Here is a 21494-nt window from a genome sequence, read left to right on the forward strand (position 1 = left end):
AGTGAGTAATGAGTAGTTAAAAGCTGTATCTGCCCTATTTGGCTCTTAGAATATTAATCTGCACAGCAGTTGTTAGAGTCATCATGAGGTCATTTTTATGTTCATCTGAGAAAAAAGATAGAGCTCACTACTAACTAGCTTCAGTTGCGCTGCCTGTAGGTTTTATTGAACATTTTTGTCATAGACTGCATTATTCTTGAGAACTCTCTCTTGTTCCCCCTGTTCTCCCTGAAATCTCTAAACCGCCTCGTCCCCCAGAGAACACGACCCAACTTCAATGCCACGTTGAATGAAATGTAACTCGGTTTTTAGGTATATTTAGATGTCTTTTAAACTTTTAACCAGTAAAAATTTTTATCAGTACGAGTCTGAAAACAACTTCTCTTCCCAAGAATCATATACCCAATTCTCACTCTCCTGGTACCCATGCTACGCTCTGCTGCCAATTGCAGAGGAGTGATAGTTCTTCTCAGGTCTCCAGTGGTCATGAACTGAAAGAGTGAGCTCATCATGGTGTCCAACTTTCACAATTAGTGAAAGTGAGACTAAAAAACCATTAGGTCGGGCGTTTTGCAGAGTGTAATCCATTATAGTGCAAATTTGTGCATTTTAGTGGAGTAACAGTGGCTTCTAATCAATTGGCAGAGACAGCAGTTTTCAGCAGCTCTAATGAACTGTTGTGCTCATTCAGAGAGTTTAGCTGTCACTCACTGAGTAGCCTCTTCAAATCTAGATCCCTCAGTGCAAAGCGCATTTGATTATGTTGTTGCTTTCTTTGGCTAGACTGATAACCTTTGTATGTGTTTGACATAAAAAAGAGAGAAAGAGAGAGAGGGATGCAAGCAAAATAGAAGGGTAATTAGGTATCTTTCCTCGCACACTCATTCTCACCCTCCCCCATATCTCCCAGGGGGTAGTGGAGACTCGTCAAAGCCCTGTCATGAATTTTTAACATGCCTGTTGGTCTCTTAGGAAGCGTGTGTAGATGTGTGGTATCTGCATGTGCATGTTCATATACAGTCAGGCAAAAAAAGGGATTTTCACATGTGTTTTTTTCACACAAAGTCTTATATAATTCATGAATGTCACACTAATGGCTTAAGTATGATGTACGATGTATCAGGAGTTGAACAGCTGTTGGTTATATGCATGTATCATTTCTGATACAATGTTTTGCTGAAGGAGAAACCCAAGGGAACATATGGATAATGCCTATCCATATGTTTTTAGACTACCTTGATTATGTGTTCCTGTATCTTTTTGCACTGATATTATGCAAGCTTATCATTTTATGAGCAATAGCCTGGTTTTCTGTTTATCTGATGAAGCTCAGTTAGTGCACTTGGGTTGATGTGATGCTACACTGTTGACATTTGACAACTCACAAATCTCGCCAGTAGATCAAAAATGCTCTATTTTTTGCATAGCGTATCTGCTGAAGGCATTTATGTCAAACTTAGCCGAGTCAAGTTTCTTTGATAAGTGATGGTCTCATTTTGGGATCTCCCTGTTGCTAAGCAACATTATCAGGGGCACCAATGTCACACTTATCTATGACCTCAAGATGATTTTACAAGTGCATCGGCACAGTTTAGAATCAACTTCCACTGACCGACACATACAGTGGTGTCAAAAAGTGTTTGGCCCCTTCTTGATTTACTAGTGTTTTGCATATTTGTCACACATAATGTTTCAGATCATCAAACTTATTTTGATAAGATAAGTTACAATGATGATTTCATTGATTAAGAGAGAAAAGTTATCCTCGTTCTGTTTGAAAAAGTAATTGCCCTTCTTATTAAAATAATGAATTAATTGCAAAAAACTGCATTTTTTGGAAACCTGAGCTCAGTTTCACCAAACACACTCAGCCCTGACTATTGGCAGACCTGTTGAATCAAAAAATCACTTAAATAGAACCTGTTTTATAAAGTGAAGCAGGCTAAAAGATCTCAAAAAGCAACACATTATGACAGGATCTAAAAAAAAACCCACCTGAAAACAGTAAACAGTTAAGTATGGTAGTTGTAGTGTGATGGTCTAGGGCTGTTCTGCTGCCTCAGGAAATTTAAGACTTGCTGTGGTAAATGGAACCATGAATTCTGCTGTTTACCAAAACATCCTGAAGGAGAATGTCCGGCCACCTGTTTGTGACCTCAAGCTGAAGCACACTTGGGTTCTACAGCCGGACAATGATCCAAAACAGGAAGTCCACCTCTGAATGTCTTAAGAAAAACAAAATAAAAACTTTGGCGTGTCCTGGTCAAAGTCTTGACCTGAATCCGATTGAGATGCTGTGGCATGACCTTAAAAAGCAGACTCATGCCCGAAAACCCTCCAATGTGGCTGAATTACAACATTTCAGCAAAAAACAGTGGGCCACAATTCCTCTACAAGTCTAATATTTAAATTTGTTTGGTTCATTTGAAACATTTAAGTGTGACAAACATATAGAAAAACAGGCAATCAGAAAGAGGGCAAAAACTTTTTCACACCACTGTAGAGTCAAAAAGATTCAAAGAACAAGAAATATGAAGCTGGAAATGAGCATAAGTGGCCAACTTTAACATTTTAAAATAGAGTAGAACATGCCGATCTGCAGAGTTAGGCTTCCCTAACCAAACACATGGTTTTAAAAATAGCAATGGTTTCATTACGATGTGGGAATGCTTAAAATAAATAACAAGACACCTCATGTTTGTCTGCATTGTGCAACTGCCAGTTGGACATGTTTTCATTTTACTCCAAAAACTGTAACTTTTAACAGAGCTTTTGATTTAGATATGCAGTTGGAATCACTGACAACATCTAAACGCTTTAGTGATTGGTGGTAGCAGGGAGCAGTGTCTGACTCTGTTTGACTATGATGCTTGCTACCACTAACTGGTAAATACGATTCAGCACTTGATGCATTGTTAGCACATGCAATTTTTATGTACAATGTACATCGGTCACAATGCTTGTAATCATTTCACATTTTTTTCACTGTTTTGGGTTGGTCAGTGTGTACGTGTGTATATAGCTGCAGCAGGGTGTATATTTAGCGGTTGACATCCAGTGCATGGGAGCTAGAGAGAGGTCTGGAACAGAGCCCAGGACTGGAGGCCAAAGGAATGGAACTGTTGATCAAAATGGAACGATTGCCGACAGCAGACACAGGGTCACATAAACATACTCCGTAAAAATACCAATTCAAAATAATATAAGCATCTCATCCAAAGATGTGTCCATCTAGCATGCCTGTTATATATGCTTGCACGAGCCAACAGATGGTTGTCAGACAAAGATGCAGCTATAAAAACAGTTTTTCGTAATCATATAAAAAGATTTGATTCTAACATGATTTAACTTTGGTGTTGTGAAGGAAGATTCTTTGTCCTGCTCTTTGCTTTCATTCCTTATCGCACTTTTGTTCTAACCTCTTACCTTTTCCATTTCTATGGCACTAGTTATGAAACTTGGAACAAGATGTTTTAAAAATTGATGCAGGCCTCGTGGTTAAATTAGTCCACAAATCAAAGTAAAAATGTAGAAATAAGGTATCTATCACTCTGTCCCCTTTTTGAGCCATTTTTTCCCCTTTTGTTAGCACATTTCTCAGTTCTGCCTTCCTTTCCATTAAAAAAAAAAAAGAATTCAGAAGATGAAATTACACTTTGCTAAATTATAATGTAAGCATCACCTGAATTGTATAGCACAACTGGAAGGTAATATCTCAAGATTTTTCAGTATCAAGACATATATATTACATTTCAACCTTGTGATCTTGGATAGATGTTTATTTCGCTGGATGCACATCAGAACTTGTTTGTTCCCAGATGGAAGACGCATTGTTATTATAGTTTGTACTTGCAAGAAGTAACAAAACAGCACGTATATGTGCAATTGCAGGAGAGATGACTAGATTAAAGGTGAGATTAATTACATTTTCAATTAAATTCAATTGCATGTATATAGTGCCAAATAACAACAGCAGTCACCTCAAGGTGCTTTACACTGTCAGGTAAACACCATATAATAATACAAGTGTGGTTAATTACATTTATATTCCTTTATATAATTCCTTTTTGATTGATAGCTTTTTCAGTGGGTAATTTATTTGTTCTTCACTTTATTCACTGATCCATCATTTCTTCCTGCACTGAACCCAACTTATTTTATTCAGTTAGCTCTATGTTTCACACTCTCTGACTCGCTCACACATTCAGCCACACACCCACCCACACACTACTTTCTTACAGTACAACCTTTTCATTTTGACATTCTGATACTCTGTGGCGTGGCCTTTAGCGGACAGTGAGTGCTGCAAGACCTTGATAGCCCTGTGGTTTGAGCTCTGCAAGTGAGATCATAATCATTTCTCTCTTGTCTCTAGGGTGGTCTCCACCGCGTTTTCTAATGTGCTCTCTTTTGCTCAGGTTTTCTCAAATGAGAGAGATGTTTTGAAGGAAGGATACCCAGTATATGTTCCAGGCTAGGGCTGGGCTGTATCATACCGTTCACGGTAATACCAGTGTAATGTTATGCAACGATAGGAAAATGAAATATCGCGATAGAATATGGGTAAAACGCGCATGCGCAGTGCCTTTGTTTACATACGCACATGGCGGCGACGCAGAATGAGAAGAGCAGAAGTGGATCGTTAAATGAAACAGATGAACAGAATTGGTTTGTAAAAATGCTGCAACTTCAGTGGTGTGGAACTGGTTTAGCTTTCATCCGTCAGATACACAACAAAGCACTATTTTTGGTAGAGCATGCCAGTGGGCTGTCATTATTACCGTGTTTTTTTGGAAAATATGGCACACTTAAAATCAATCCTTTGATTTTTCTGAAAATCGACAGTGCCCCTTATAATCCCGTGTGCCTTATGTATGAATTCTGGTTGTGTTTACTGACCTCGAAACGATTTTATGTGGTACACGGCACTTGAAAATTTGTCAAATGTTTCAGTACAACTTTGCTGAGCTACAAACCCGCACCGCTTGGTGGATTATCGGAGCATTACGGCTATCGTAGGCAGGCGCCTCGCGGAGTGATACGTACTGTGCTTCAACATAATATTACCGTATTGTGTGTGTATAACCTCTTTTTAAGTTTTGTGAATATTATACATGGTTATGCTGAGGATATGTTGGCCAATTTCCACTGGAAATGCCTTTTGGTTAAACTGTCAGCAAGGAATTTGCATTTGCACTGTTATTTTTTTTTATATAATTTTAATGCACTTAAAAAAGCTGCTTGTTTAAGTGAAAATACATTGATGTTTTTTGGGGTTTTTTTGCACTAATAAAGTTCAGGAGTTGTAAAGTATTTTGTCTAGTGTCAATTATATCATCAGTTATATCGTTATCGCAAATTTTCAAATGTATATCGTGATAAATATTTTTGGTCATATCGCCCTGCTCTGCTCCAGCCTAAATCTTTTGTCATATTTCACTTCCCAGAAACTGGCCACAGCTGCTGAAGAGTTTCAAATGAAGCATCAGTGGAAAGACGATTTCGAGGTAACAGAGAGAGAGAAAATACAGAAAAAAAATGTTTATATGTGTTTTTTATGTGCTATCTATTAGGGATGGATGAAAAAATGATACAGCATTGTCACGGTCCGCTGTGACGGACCGAGTGGAGAATGCGTGTAATGGACCCAGGTGCGAACACAAGCGAAGATACAGGAGTGGATTAAACAAAAGCGAGCCTTTTATTATGGCTGATGAAAGGAACAAACCAGAGTGAGGGCAGCATAAGAGTAGTAGCTAAACAGAAACCTAAACTGGACATAAACTATGGAAAGGCTATGGCTGGAGATATGGAACACAGGGGGTGGGAACACAGACGACGCGACGCAGACTACATGAAACACAGAGACTAAATACACATGAGGAATGATCAGGGGAAGTGGCCACACATGGGAACGCAGCTGACACACATGAACTTAACGACAGGACAGGAGGAGTGAAACTGAATACACTGACAGTGAATGCAGGCCTTCAAAGTAAAACAGGAAACATGAGACATGAACCAGGGAGACGTAGTACAGGGGGAGGTGACATAACTGACAGCATGAACTTGACAGTACAAGACACACAGACATAAACACACGAAGGGCAAGGGAGACGTAATGCAAGGGTGGTATATACAGATGGCTGGACTAACTTAATGAACCTAAACAATCAATAAACATCAAAATAGACTAAACACAAAACACTGGGTCGCACGACCCAGGACCATGACAAGCATAGTACTGCTGTATTTAGGATGGGGATAATATATCGATACAGGGACACTAAATATTTATATTTGATTAAATTAATTAAAATACTCTGGGAATACTAGCTGTCTGGGAAACAAGACGACTTGTCTCATGCACCATTATCCTGAGATAACATTAGCTGAGCAAACCTACATTAACAGGTTGTGAAAAACTGTCTGGACACTGGAAACATTTAGCTCAACAAACCTACCTCCTAATTCAGAAAAGGCTAATGACTCAGCCATACAAGTAAAAATAGGGCAGCAACCAAACAAAAATTAATGGCTGCCTGGTAATTGTATGGTAATTGTTCACATTCCTTTGCCGATTTCAACTAAGGGTGACTTAATTGTTGCCCAGAGCTTGAGGGTGTGGCACAGTAATGACCATTTTTGATTGAAGCTTTTCAAATAATTCACATCTAATTTATAAATGCAGACAGATTGCCATCATATTGGCATCAGTTTGAATGAGTCTTTGTCAGTGAGCACAACTCGAGGGGACTTGACTCAACTGGCTGCCAGCTGGTTGTATTTATAGAACAGCAAGATTGCTGAGCGCAAGTGTAGTGGTTAAATGTGAATTTCTGTCTATGCAGACAACAACAGATTTTGTGATTTTCTACGATTTATCACAGTTAACTGGTGCATTACCAGAAACTGAGTGCATGTGACGTTCATGCAGCCAACATCAACCTATTCGATCTCAGACAGATAACTAACTTCATCTTATGGCAACATTTTACCGCAGGCTTTAGTGATAGTGTTGGCATGCTTTATAATCTCATTTTGCCAAAAAAAAAAATTAAATAAATAAATTAAATTAAATTAAAAAAATATCTGAAGTGAAATCCAATTTATCTTATTGGATAAATCTGATAGTGACAAAGTTTGAGGACAAAATTTGATGTTGATTAATCACTACTGCAATACTCTACATATTGCACAATGTTAAAAATCATACTAATATTATTGTTTTGTGAGTGAATAATTGTGAAAATATCATATTGTGTTCCTACGTCTAGCAGACGCACAGATACACAAATGGTGATGCATGTAGTCTAAGTTTGCTAGACTTAGAATAATTTGATTGTGTGAATAGTTTTTACATGTTTTCAGCATCCATCATTAGCAGTGAGTACAGTTCCTTTTGTTAACTGGTTTATTGCTCATTATACACTGTGTTATGATACATGCCCCTCATTTTCAATGACAGATGCTTTGCCTTCTAACAACCCGGGTGGCAAACAATTATATAAGAGAAAAAAGCAATGCTCAGGAAAAATACTTGTCACAGAGGCAGTTATTACATTGCTATCTCAGAGGCAAAAAATGCTTACCTGGAGCATTGCAAATGGCTGCAGGGACAGAGGGACATGGTGAAATATGACCATACCTTATTTATTTAAGCAAAAACACAGACTAGTATCTTTTTAAACTAAATAATAGAATTAACAAATGGCAAAATAAAGAACTGCTTAGAAATTGATCAAATATTTAATAGTTGCATAAATGTTAGGGTTCTTTGTGCAACACCCTGAAGCATCCAAAAAGAATTTTTTGTGCTTCTTTGTCACTTGTTTACAGGATGATGAAATTGCCTACTACAACGCAAAGGACAATGTGAGTGTGCTTTTTTGCCCTCCTCTGTTAATTTATTCTCTTTCTCTTTGAGCCCCTGCAAACACATAGGTCATACATGCATCATGAATGTGCTTTTGCTACACAGCATCCCCACCCCCACCCCGCCTTCATTGCCTCATATTCCCTCATCTCCCTCATTTTACTCCTGCAAAAATCACCACATTTTCACCCCCGCTTTCTCTTATCGTCTTAGCTCTGTACTGCAGCCCCCAGTTTGCTGCTTCTTGGAGCTTTTCTTCCCATGTAGCTACCTCTCTGTCATCCCTCCTTCCAGCCTCTCTCAGGTGAAGAGGTCTCTGCCATGTTTCTCCTCTAATTGACAGATGAGATGTATGAGCTGGCTAGGCTCTTGCTTTATTAGGAAGCAACTGTTCGCACCATTTCTCCCTCCCCCTCTGCCTCTCTCACCACCTCACTACCTCGGCCCCTCTCTACCCTGCTTTCGTTCATCGGTATCTCATCTTTTCCTCCCTGTCTCTACTGCTCTCATTGATGTAAATTGGCAAATGCACGGCAGGAGTTATAAATCTCCACAAGGGGCATAAACAATCTGAGTGTCTCCGGCTCCTCCTCCCAAATGAAGATGATAAAATGAAAAAAAGCGAGACATCATCACGTAAACAGTCAGGTTTTTTTTTAAAGCATGCAGGGTGTGAAAAGTGCAGCAATGTTGTTATTATGGTAGCGATGAGCTGTTGAGAATGTGCGTTCAGGCTGTTGTAAAGTCTTTCGTTTTTATGGAGACCAACAAACCATGTCATATATGTGCAATGTGCCTCATTAATTTACATAAAGATGTCTGCTATGATTTCTTAAACCTATAGTGAGAACAGCCATAGATAGTGCTTTGAATCTTTTTTTCCCCTTTCAGCTGGATGCAAATGAGACAGAGGGAAGAAAGAACAGGATTCGACCAGACTTTCAAGAGGACCCCTCGTTTAAACGTTTGACTGACTACAACCACACGGCTGTCCACATTCCCACTGACATCTATGATGGCTGTGAGTGCATCGTCACACACACGCACACATACCAAAGTGGTTACTATGGATACGGCTGACACACCAACCCATTATGAAATGTTTTTTACAGACTGTGCCTCAAGCAAAGTTGCCCTTAGCTAAAAGATGGGTTTAACAAAAAAAGCCTCATACAAGTAATAAGCTCTCCTGTAGTAATCGGTTACTTAACAAAGCTGCCTGCCCTTGGAATGTAAAAGAACAGGAGGCACGACAACTGAAAGGATTTATGTGTTTATGTTTTCTTTTTTTGTTTAGAAATATTTTTGCTATTGGTAGTTATGCAGCTTTCAGTTTAATACTCTGTTTAACCAGAACTAGAATGATAAGTATGCATTTATTAAAATTATAAATCATAAATGTATTATTCATATGAATATTGCAGCTATTGAATGTCTTTAGGAACAGATTGATATAAATAGATAGATATAGGAGATATAATACACTTATATCTATAGACTATATTATAGATATTGACTATAATAGATATATGCATGCAATTTTTGCTTGAGTGGACACTTATATTTATTCTTGGCACAGGTATTTTATACTGTTAGCCATAAAAGAATGCAATGTGCAACTGAACTGCACTATACACTGGATTGTGTGTAAATCCTGAAACAATAATATCATCTGTTGAAATATATCAATCAGTACATTTGCATTGTCAGCATTTTTTAAGAACAGAATGGTTCATTTCACTGCACCTGCTACTTGTGAAAGGTTGGTGAATGTTCACTGAACATGTAGTCAGTTTCTCAGAATGCGAAAAAACAAAAATAGGATCATGTATACTCAAGATTATAGAGAATATTAATGATAATCTCTTAAAAACTTAAACATGTTGAATAAACATTTGGTTGTCATGATCTGGATACAGGAAAATTAAAACCTAAGCAGCTTTATGTTATAGTCATGGCTGTTTTCATCTATTCATACCATCCCATACTCAGGCTTTACTTGATGGGGCTGTTTCAGTCACATTGGATGTTAAAAGTCTTTAGCCTGCCAGCTCATACTACAAAGCGAGTGCAATATTTACTTGAAACAGTTTTAAAATATAGCAGGTAATCATTTGACGGATTCATAGTGAATGATCGTCACATATCCTGTAAGTATGTCTTGTAGTGAGAACATGTCTGAGGAGGCTGTTGGGTATTGTTGGACAGCAATAGTCGAAGCAGGAAGAAAGCATTATCTAGTAACATGGATTGGAAGATATCCTGTTAAAGAGTATTTTTGCTCCTTTTGTTATAAAAGTACATTTCTGATCATTTCAACATCATGTGCTGACATTTACCTTGAGTGATACAGCATAATTTAAATCTCGAGAGTCTCCCTGACATTAGCACAGCTCAAGTTGAATGTCAGTGACTTAAGGGTGCCTGGCTGAATAGCTTAAGTGTGGTTTGAATTATGTAATATTTTTAAGTGGCTTTTCCTTTATTCTATTTTTTAGATTTCAACTTGTGGGGTGATGTCCTTAATATAGTGTGACTTACGAGGAGAGGAATAAAGCTTTAGGTGATTTGCTCAAGTATGTGTCACCACAGTAGGCCTTGGTTCTCGAAGAACTTCAGAAAGATTCCAGTTTAATTACAATCTGGTTTTTTAAACCATCTTGCAGCAGCATTACTGAATGATGTGTGTTTGTATCTGTGTTTCTGTGAAGAAAGACATCTGTGTGTTTGTGGTAAGATGTTCAGTAATTGGTGTAGTGGAATCAGTGCAGTGGAAAGTAATGCGTCAGCAGTGACTTGGAGAGACAGCAGGATGGAATGACTTCCTCAGCATGGACCTCAGCCTGCTGGGGAACCGTCTGGCCCCAAGGTTACCTGCTTCACCTTGTTGCTGACCCCAGACACATGGGCAGAAAAGGGAAATGTAGATTGGAATGGAAAGCTGTCAGGTTTTGTTATCTGTGGGTGGAAAGTCTAGTTTATTAGCATTTCTTTTGAACTTGCTGTGAATTTGTCAATTTTTCCCTGAGATCCCTATCTGGCCTTTAATCTGGGCTGGGTGCCACAGCTACTCACGCTGCCTTTCTCTCACAAGGATGCTGTTTATTGGTAGCCTGTAATGAGTATGCATGCATACGCTGAGCTTCTGGGACCTACCCAGCGAGATGAAAGAAACTTTAGGTGTGTGTGTGTGTGTTTACGAGGAAGGACTCAAACCTGGCGGTACACTGTGGGCAACAATCTCAGGTATGGAAATAAAGAACCAGACCATGCAATTTTGTTTTGAGATTGAGACTTGTTTTTCAGATTTAAGTTTAAATTTCAAACTCTAGGAATATCTAGCTAAAGAAAATTATTTAAAATTAACTAATGTATTCAAAGAAGCACTGCGAATATGGAGAAAAACGTATGTCTGAGAGCATACGCAGGCTCATATATTGTGTCAGATATGGACACATGTGAAGGAGTATGTATTTGGTATTCCAGGTCAGAAGATTCATAGTTATTGAGGTTTCAACTCTCCAATTTAATCTCCACCCTATAAATGTTCCCGGAATAGCCTTTGCTCAGCTGGAGAAAATTAGATTTTCTGGGTAAAGTGGGTGACAAGTTTATGAAATCAGACTCATGTGTGTGAGGCCAGTATTGGAAAGGATACAGGCATGACAGAAAGATCACAAAAGCATAAAATGTCCATTGAAGGACATAGTACCAAAAAAAAGTATATCAGACGAAATAGAAAATAATTTAATTCAGTGGATATACAAGTGGAAGCTGAATATAAAAATGTAAAATTTAGTAGTATTTGTGCCACATTTCATGTCATCAAACTAATTTCATTATTAGACATAGATAAATGGAAATAGAAAAAAAATGATTCAAACACAATTACTCTAAACCTAAAAACTGATTGTGCCACCCTTTACGGCAAGAACTACAATCAAGTGTTTGTGACAGCTGGCGAATGGCAACGAGTAGGGATGAGTATCGAAAACCGGTTCTTGTTGAGAACCGGTTCCCACTGTTTCAATTCCTTGGAATTGTTTGCCATTTTTGCAAACGATTCCCTTATCGATTCCAGTCGCCCCGAATGATGTCACCACGTTGCGGAGTGTGTCATTTACCTGGCAGGAAACATGGCGGCTCAAACGCTCAAAGGTTTGGTTATACTTTACGAGAACGGATGACAACAGGGCAACTTGCAATACTTGAAAAGTAGATATTTCATTTAAGGGAGGAAACACTACGAATATGCAAAAGCATTTGCTCACAAAACACGCGATGACCTCAAATGAATGTCGTGTTTTTAATTCCACTCCGGACTCGTGAATCTCAACCCAGCAGCAGCGGTAACGTTTGCACGTCCTCTCCCGTTAATGCGGCAGGTAAATAATCAACTAACAGTGCATATTATGTTAGCGCGATCTGCCTTATTACAAAACCTGCCATTACTGTGCATTTAGGCGACCATGATGAGAGAGACAGAGTCTGGCTGCCTCAGATGCTGGCAGTTCTCACTGCAGTCTACCGGTAGCGTCTCCTTTCAGGCCAGGATAGACGAATGTCACCGAGCAGTGATTAAGTTTGTGGTAAAAGGCTTGCACCCATTTGCCACAGCAGATGCCCCGATTTTTGGTAAGTGAATGTGTTTAATTGTAGGCAGGGACATTACTGGATATTCTTGTGTAATTGCTACTGAATAATTTATGTTATACTTTGTTATTGCTACAGAAGAATATTTATTTTATTATTTTACATTTACAATTTTTTTTCCTGGGGACCCTGTGACACCCCATTGAAGAGCCATAGGCTGTGGATCTCTTAAGATCTCACTGTTGGGTTTGTAAGGCCATGTTACTCCTAAATTTCTATCTTGTTCAAAGAGAAGATATAAAACAAAGTTCTAAGCTAATCAACCTTAGTGTTCTCCTTTTTTAAAAAGAATCGATAAGAGAATCAATAAAGAATCGAATCGTTAAACAGAATCAAAAATGAAATTGGAATCGTGAAAATCTTATCAATACCCATCCCTAGCAACAAGTCTATCAAATTGCTTTGGACCAATTTCATCCAGCTTTTTTGCAGACTTGTTTTCATTCAGCCACACTGGAGGGTTTTTGGCAAGTTATCCATCAAAGAAGTCCCATACTGTTACATCATCATAAACATGTTTGACATTGTTTAATGTCAGATGTAATGCAATTTGCAATTGCATTGCAAAGACGAAATCAGCAAGGTGACAAAATCTTTTTTTCAGAGCACTATAGAATACAGACTGTATATGAAGGATAGACCCAGTTTCCAGCCAATGTTTAACTGTCTTCCATCTGCATTCTGCAAGGCTGGTTACAATAAGAAGTTCAGCTGCAGAAATCCATAAGAAAGTGACCCTTTGTCTAATGTGATCTCTGATCTCACTAATTATTTTCCTGATGAGTTCATGGCCTTACTGGTTTCAAGTGAAGCTGAATGTAACATAATGTTCTTTTGGTAAATTATGGTCCCTAGCCAAGGGCAGCACAGTGATGTGGTGGCTAGCACCTCACGCCTAAACAGTCCTTTCCATGTTCTACCCGTGTCTATGCAGGCTCTGTCCAGGGACAGTGCTGAATGGTGTGTGTAAATGGTTGGTTCTCTATGTTTTAGCACTGTGACAGGTTGGTGACCTGGCCAGCCTCTTGCCGTATGGCAATTGTGATGTCACCACCTGTGACCCTGAATCAAATGAGCAGAATACATTGAATGGATGGTCTCAATGTGATCGCTACAGTCTTAGGAGGGAGTGTCCCTTGGTTTCACTCTCAGATCCATGCTTGATATTTAAGTTCATTTATAAAGCACCAATATGGAAAAAAGCACTTAAAACTTTACAACAGATGCTTCACTAAGCAATGAGTGACGTGTCAGTGGCCATGTCCATCTTTTGTATTCAGTCGATTTGCTTTTATTTTAATCATATATATTAAACATGCATTTGTTTAATTTTTAAAAACACCCCAATGCCTCCTGGCTATAGGCCAGTCATATAGAAGAATTTCTTGTGAGCTCAGCACAAATGTAGCCTAAAGTAAACTTTAAATATGTTTCCAGGTGTTTCTTGTGTTAATGGTACATTTCTTTTTTTATTATATATAAGAGATCACTGCATTTGATATGATTGAAATAATAAATCCTGTTGGGTTAATTAACTTGTCCAAGACTGTGGAACGAGTTTTTTTTTTTTATTATTCAACAATTTCACACACGTCTGTTTCTGCAAAAATGATTCCTAATTTACAAATTCACACATACTGTAATGTCATCTTGTGTCACAGGGAGCTCAGCAGACATCTTTCACCTCTCACACTCAGGGCAATACTGCTTGTGATTGGAATTCAAGTGCCAGATTTGTGTAGATGCAAAAATCCCTCCAGTTTGCTGCCTATCACTTCTGTCATCCAAAGGCAATTTTCACCATAGCTTTTGTATGGCATAAACAAATGTAGCAGGTGAGCAAATTTTGTGCCGCTTAGAAAAACAAAGACGGTTTTTATCTCCAATGATTAGATATTTAGCCAGCAATATTTCCATATCAGAGGTTATTTTGTGACATACATTATAGTCTTTCAAATATCCAACTATTCTTTTAATTAGTAATGATGGGAAATTTAATGTCTTGTAGTTATCTCTCTCTTATGTTAAACTAACTATAAATAACTGTTTAACTGAGCATGTTGTACTGTAGCTGTATAGAACATTTTTGCTTATTAGCTTTCACTGTTATACAGTGTGTAACTGTTGCTTCTATAAGGAAAAGACTGATAATTAAAGCAGTCAAAAAATAGGGAAAATATGCACCAATCCATATTGCATATTTTTGTGAATTATACTGCACCCACGATGTCCCAATGAGATTATGTCATCACTAGGTGTGAATTCAGTGTGGCATACATGTGTATCCAGGGAATTCATTAGTGTCATTGGCAATATGGGCAACCCGAGGATAGTCTTTCCCTTATGAAGCAGCAGTGAAGTTTAGCTTATTAAAGATTATGACTAACTCAGGGATATTCACAACCAGTGGAGACATTAAAAAGCAACAAATTACTAGTTAGAGGCTTGTGGTTGCCTTGTGCCATAATTTCGTCTTACAGTCTAGTACACGTGAGTATCATCTCGCTGTATTTAACTGTCAAGCTGTTTGGATAAAACAAGATGGCTTGTGCTATCTATCCAATGGCCTAACTTAATCAGTCTTCAATAAAAAGTATACATATAGTTTGCAGTTTTATCATTATCTAACAAGTGCAGTAGTATTTTTTTGACTCTTGCCTTAAAATTCTAAAATTCAATGATTAATGAGAGAAATATATTACTGTGTGTGCACATGCTTCATGCTCTCTCCCTTTCTATAATGAAAAACATGCACTCCTGGCAACCGAGGCTTCATTAACTCTTCACTCTAGAGACATAGATGCAAATGAACACTGTTTGCTTTGCACATCAATGAGACACGTCACGCTCAATACAGGATAGCAATATGGCTTACACACATGCACACTATACTTCTAGCCACATGTCAAGATGTACAGAGTCCCATAAAAAAATATATGCAATGCCACAAAGTACAAAAAAAGTGGAAGATGGTAAAAAAAAAAGAAGAGCGGCAGAGAGGACAGATAGAGTTGGGGGCAGCATGTGTTGTGTCTCCATCCATCATCAGTCTTAATGTGGCTCTGAGCTGTCTGGGTGCTGTGTCATTACATCCATAATGCCTGTTGCCTCTCACAGCACACACTATCTGTCAAAAGCATGCACACACACACACACACACACAAAACTTCTGCACATGCAGTCATGCAGATTATTTGGTGGTTTTAGGTAAAATACTTTAATTGTGTCTGTGCAAAGCCATTACTTGTCTGAGTACTATTCCTTGATATTGATGCCTAATGCAAGCGCTTTCTGTTTGTGCTGGAAAAATATTTGGTCGTGCTCTGCTGGGCAACTGGGGTGACAGTGAGGCCTGTGTGTGAATCTTAATGAATGTGTTAAACTGTGTTGTCCATATCTCTTTGCTAAGCCTTCTAAAGATGATTGCAGAAAACCCACAAGGACATGAAAATGTTTATTTTACAGCTGCACACAAAATCAAAATGTAATTAGAGTATATAATGTATTGAATTCTGCTTATGTTGGTGGGTTCATGACGTATTTCTTTTTCATATGCATGCTTTCTTTTGATAAATGAGCTTTTCATGTGTATTTGTTCATCCAGCCACCATTGTGCTGAATGAATTAACCTGGACAGAGGAACTGAAGGAAGTGTTTAGAAAGAATAGAGAGGATGACCCAACCCTACTCTGGCAGGTGTTTGGCAGTGCCACTGGCCTGGCTCGCTATTATCCAGGTAAGGAAACAAAGGAGGGGGGGGACAACAACCCAAACATTGCCTTTGAATAGGTTTTTATGTGTCTGTTCATATAATTCTGAAGTTGTATGTGCTTAAATACACACTGCTTAGTAATTGAGGAGATGAGATAGCCTTTATTTGTCAGTTGCAGTTGCCCACAACTGAGATGATAGACCTTGCCGACCGTACATACAATACACAAACATCACGTTGGGGTGACAGGTCAGGCTAGGTAGCAAGGGAAAAAAAACATTGAAATGTGTAACAAAAAAGGATAATCCAGGAATGCACAGATATTAACACACCATAACACAATAAAACACAGACAAGCAACATGGGAGAATATTCCACTGTGTACAGCTGGATCTGGGACCGCTGCAATCTTCGATTGTGCCTCCAGCTGATCCACTGCCCGCATAATTAAGCTCACATTGACTTTATGTGCGTCTGCACTTGTCTATTGCTGTTCCCTCTTGTATGCGTGTTATCTTTGCCAAGCTATTTCTATTCATGAGATTCCCTGTCATCATCGACTCTATAGCTTTATGACAAAAGTTTATGTCTCATATTCATAAATTTGCATTGGCTTTGATTTATCCTTTCTTTTACTTCTTAGCATGCATGAAAGGCAGTCACTCACTCTCAGTATACTTCCTTGTTTTTATGGTGCCTTTCACTAATAGCTGTGCGTCTCCGATAAATAATTTGTGCGTGTTTTCCCTCATAAATATTTTTAGTGATTTAAAACATGTTATAATGTAGACGGTATAATAAATTGATCGATCCAATAAGCCTGTCATTATGTCACAGAATGTAGTATGTACACAACGGCTCCTGAGCAGAATATGACACTAAATACAATATGATTTTATCATATAACAATAATGGATTGGATTTATATAGCGCTTTTCAAGGCACCCAAAGCGCTTTACAATTCCACTATTCATTCACTCTCACATTCACACACTGGTGGAGGCAGCTACAGTTGTAGCCACAGCTGCCCTGGGGCAGACTGACAGAAGAGAGGCTGCCATATCGCGCCATCGGCCCCTCTGGCCAACACCAGTAGGCGGTAGAGATGGCACGATACCACTTTTTTATGTCCGATACCGATACCGATATCATAAATTTGGATATCTGCCGATACCGATATGAATCCGATATAGTGTTTTTTAATCAACAAAACTGTTTTTTTTTAAATATCTTGCTGCATTTTGTATAAGTTCATACTCAAGTTTAAAACAACAACTACACTAAAGCTATTCTGTTATACCTATATGCAAAAAAAAATTAATTTCATAGTTCAGCAATACTGATCAATCTAATAAACTTAAACCTACACCATCCTCCCTATTCTGGTATTTTAAAGAGTACTTAGCGTAAATATTAAGCAACCTAACTAATAGGGTTCCAACTCCCAGCAACAACAAAAATAAATAAATAAAAAATAGGGAACCACCCCTAACGCTCCACCTCATGATGCTTAATCGACGTAATCAACCTTAATTTGATGCAGTGTGAAAAAAAAGCACAGAAATCAATTATTTTTCAAGAAATATTAAATAGATTCAACATCTTTCTTCAACAAAATTGGAGACTGCACAGATGGTACCATCCCAAAGGTACTATAGTACTTTTTCCTTTGGGAAGGAAAAAGTACTATAGCTTACTAGGGTATATATATTAGACTTAATAGTCACTATGTACAGTAATTCACTTCTATTCATTTTACATCAAATTAAAACTTTGGGTGTAAGATTCGGATAATTATTTATTAAAAGCTAGACATTTTAAATGAGAATAAGAAAGAAAAGTATGTCTTTGTGCCCCCTTTTCCCTGTTAATGCCCTATCGGCATTAACTGGCTAAACTTTGCTAGATCCGCCCCTGCACAGTTACCTGTGGAAGCCCGTTTCCGCCACTAAAAAAAAAAAAAAGCTAGTATCCATAACTCGAAAGTTCGAGTTATTTTCTCGAAATTTCGAGTTATTATCTCGAAATTTCGAGAAATATAACTCGAAATTTCGAGTTACTTTTCTCAAAATTTCGAGTTAGCTCTGCCAATCAAAAATATACGTGAATGAGGTCGCTTTCTTGTTACCCGGAAGCATATGGCGCAGGACCGCGCACTCAAAAACGGATCCCAACAAATTAAAGTATGTTTGCTGATAGTAACACCATGTGATTCAGCTAATAACACAGGGATTTCATCATTTGTGAAGCCAGGCTGAAAACACTCAGCAATCTGTGCATTCACGACTGGATGTAATACCGGTAGCTTAGCTGTAGCATTTGTAGCTGAGGGCTTCAGCTTCCGGGTAACATGGAAATGACGTCATTCACGTAGATTACTGATTGGCAGCGCTAACTCGAAATTTCGAGTTGCTTTTCTCAAAATTTTGAGTTAATATGTCGAAATTTCGAGATAATTACTCGAAATTTCGAGAAAATAACTCGAAATTTCGAGATAATAACTCGAAATTTTGAGTTATGGATCCTTTTTTTTTTTTTTAGTGGCGGAAACGGGCTTCCATAGTTACCAGCCGTCAGCTACGTAGAAAAAGATCCTCGAGTAGAAAGTAATAATAAATAAATTCTAACAACAGCTGATCAAGCTTAAACGTGCTGCTGTTGTTCAGCCGCTGGTTTCCTCTTTCTGGTGCAAAGTGGGCCAAAAACAAACCTGAGAGACGGACTCGCGACAGAAAAGCCGATCAGCTGATCATTAAGCAGTTTCATGATTGAAGTAGCAGCCAGAAGAGGCAGTCGCTCCATATATCGTTTGGTAAGCTTAACGCAGGAATGCTTTACAAACATTCAGAGATGGACTTACACACTTGCTTTACTTCTCTCGGGGATAACTTGAAATGCCGGGTTGCTAGCGAAGCTCCACATGCTATCCAGACCACCGACAGGTCCCGCATGCCACAGCCGCTCTATCACGTGATGCATACTGCTCCGACGTGCTAACGTTCTGAGGCGAGTTACGGCGTGTTGCAAGTTTTGTGAGGTGCTTTCGTGATATTTAATGGATCGGATTACATTTTTTATTTTTCTCCGATATCCGATCCAGTAATTTAGGTCAGTATCGGACCGATACGTAATATCGGATCGGTCCATCTCTAGTAGGCGGTAGGGTAAAGTGTCTTGCCCAAGGACAAAACGACCAGGACAGAGAGCCCGGGGATCGAACCGGCGACCTTCCGGTTACAGATGCGCTTCCCAACCCCCTGAGCCATGGTCACCCCATATTAGTTAAATATATTAGAAATTTAGCCAAAATAGTATGTAGTGTGCTGTTTTTTGTTTGTTTTTCTGCTTTAATTGTGATGAAAACTCAGTACATCTCAAATCTCGTCTTTTAGCTTCTCCCTGGATGGACGCTCGTAAGACCCCTAGTAAAATAGATCTCTACGATGTGCGCAGGAGGCCATGGTAAGAAAACTGGCTCAAGGATAACAGTGTTAGTCAGAATACAAAACTTAAACTTTTATGTCATTATGTGTCTTTGTATATCTATTTCATTGTTTACATGTAGAGCTAATTAGACGTAAGCAGGGTTTTTTAATTCAGTCAAATAATTCAATTAAATAATGCCTATTGCATTTCAGTGGAATATTGTTATGATTATTATTACTGTGAAAATTTGGTGAATACATTTTTTTTAGTCTTTAATTGATTGTTCCGTGCAGGTTGTATAAATTTGAGTGCATTCACACAGCACACAAATTGTATTCACTACAGGAATAAAGATTTTTTTTGTGATAAAATTTTGTATTGCTCTAAAAATAATAATTTGTAAAAACAGCTAATTGTTGATTGCTTTGAATAGCTACTGATTTGACCTTTTTTCATCTTTAAATCATTACCATTGAGTTATTAACATAATGTCATCCATATCGCTCAGTCTTATATTAATATGACAATGAAAATATGACTCAAGTGTGTAAAGTGTTATTGTATTTTCTCAGCATAAATGATTATGCAAATGGTTGGCCCTCAGAGTATATGTGTCTCAGTCCAGAAATGTGTTTGCATTCATTTATGACCATCTAGGTACATTCAAGGAGCCGCCTCACCGAAAGATATGCTAATTCTCGTGGATGCGTGAGTTGTTTGATAATCTTACTGATCCATAACCTTCCTGCATCCATCATGATTTCCCCTGATTGAAATGCATGCCTTTCTAGCTTTGCCACATAGTGTAATGTATTTCCCAAGGCAGAAGCAGTTCTAATTACATCGAGTAAAATCTCACAGGACAAGAACTGAGCAGACAGATTGCTGTGAGAAGCTGTCAGGTATTTCTTTCTTGTTTTTTTTTTTAGGAGTGGGAGTGTGTCTGGCTTGACGCTAAAACTGATCAGGACCTCTGTCAGCGAGATGCTGGAGACTCTTTCTGACGATGACTATGTCAACGTAGTCAGTGTGAGTATTATTAGACTGCCCACTTGCTGAATGTTGGGTGGTCTGTTTATTGAAGGTGACGGGGGGGGGGGGGGGGGGGGGTCAGAATTTACACCCAATTCGTATCCATTCACATACATCTTTACACATACACAACAAATGCCCATACACAGACACACACATATACACACAAATAAAAGAGAGGCAGAGAGATGGATGACCAGTAACGAAATATGGATTTCTCTCTGGTCTGGCCACCATGAAACAGGCCTTTAATGAAATACCCACTGCTCTATTTGGTGTACAGGATTAAAACTCTGCAGTACATGGCCCCTCCCCACCTCTAGGCCCTCAAATGTGGCTGTGGCTGTGTATGTCCATTCCCAACGCTCCTAAAGGAATTAAAGCTGCACCTCTGAGTGGAGTGAACCCCAGGAAACATTTATCACCCTCTTGTTCTCTCCATCATTTGTTCTTTTCATCACTGAGCCATGCAATTTCTGTCAGCATTTCACCATATACCTCCATTCATCTCTTTGTGTCAATGAATGCCCTTCCTTTACACTGTATGCCTCCACTTTTCTATACACAGCCAAGAAACATTCCTCTTCTCACTATTCCTTCTGTTTTTTACCTTCATTTTTACTTTTCTCGCCCACCCATCACTTCCATTACATTCTTCCTCTACAGCTTTTCATTCTCTGGCCATCTATTCTAAGCTTTCCACACTTGTGATTACACTTGAATAGAGCCAATCAGGAGATTGTGTGATGCGTAGATGGGTGCCTGTGGAGGTGTTTATTAAGACAGGTCTTTATA

General features: G+C 38.6%; 1 protein-coding gene across 10 annotated transcripts in view; it reads left to right on the top strand.

The window, feature by feature from the left end:
* Positions 1-21494, top strand: part of LOC113026874 (voltage-dependent calcium channel subunit alpha-2/delta-1) — a 78161-nt gene that overhangs the window by 21195 nt on the left and 35472 nt on the right. For all 10 annotated transcript variants that reach the window (XM_026176105.1, XM_026176111.1, XM_026176112.1 and 7 more), the window contains exons 4-10: positions 5448-5507; positions 7840-7875; positions 8768-8897; positions 16134-16265; positions 19634-19703; positions 20325-20375; positions 20597-20696. In XM_026176105.1, coding sequence (XP_026031890.1) covers positions 5448-5507; positions 7840-7875; positions 8768-8897; positions 16134-16265; positions 19634-19703; positions 20325-20375; positions 20597-20696 — 579 coding nt within the window. The remainder of the gene's footprint in view (positions 1-5447; positions 5508-7839; positions 7876-8767; positions 8898-16133; positions 16266-19633; positions 19704-20324; positions 20376-20596; positions 20697-21494) is intronic.

Source organism: Astatotilapia calliptera, chromosome 7, assembly GCF_900246225.1.
Source record: "Astatotilapia calliptera chromosome 7, fAstCal1.2, whole genome shotgun sequence".
NCBI classification, from domain to species: domain Eukaryota; kingdom Metazoa; phylum Chordata; class Actinopteri; order Cichliformes; family Cichlidae; genus Astatotilapia; species Astatotilapia calliptera.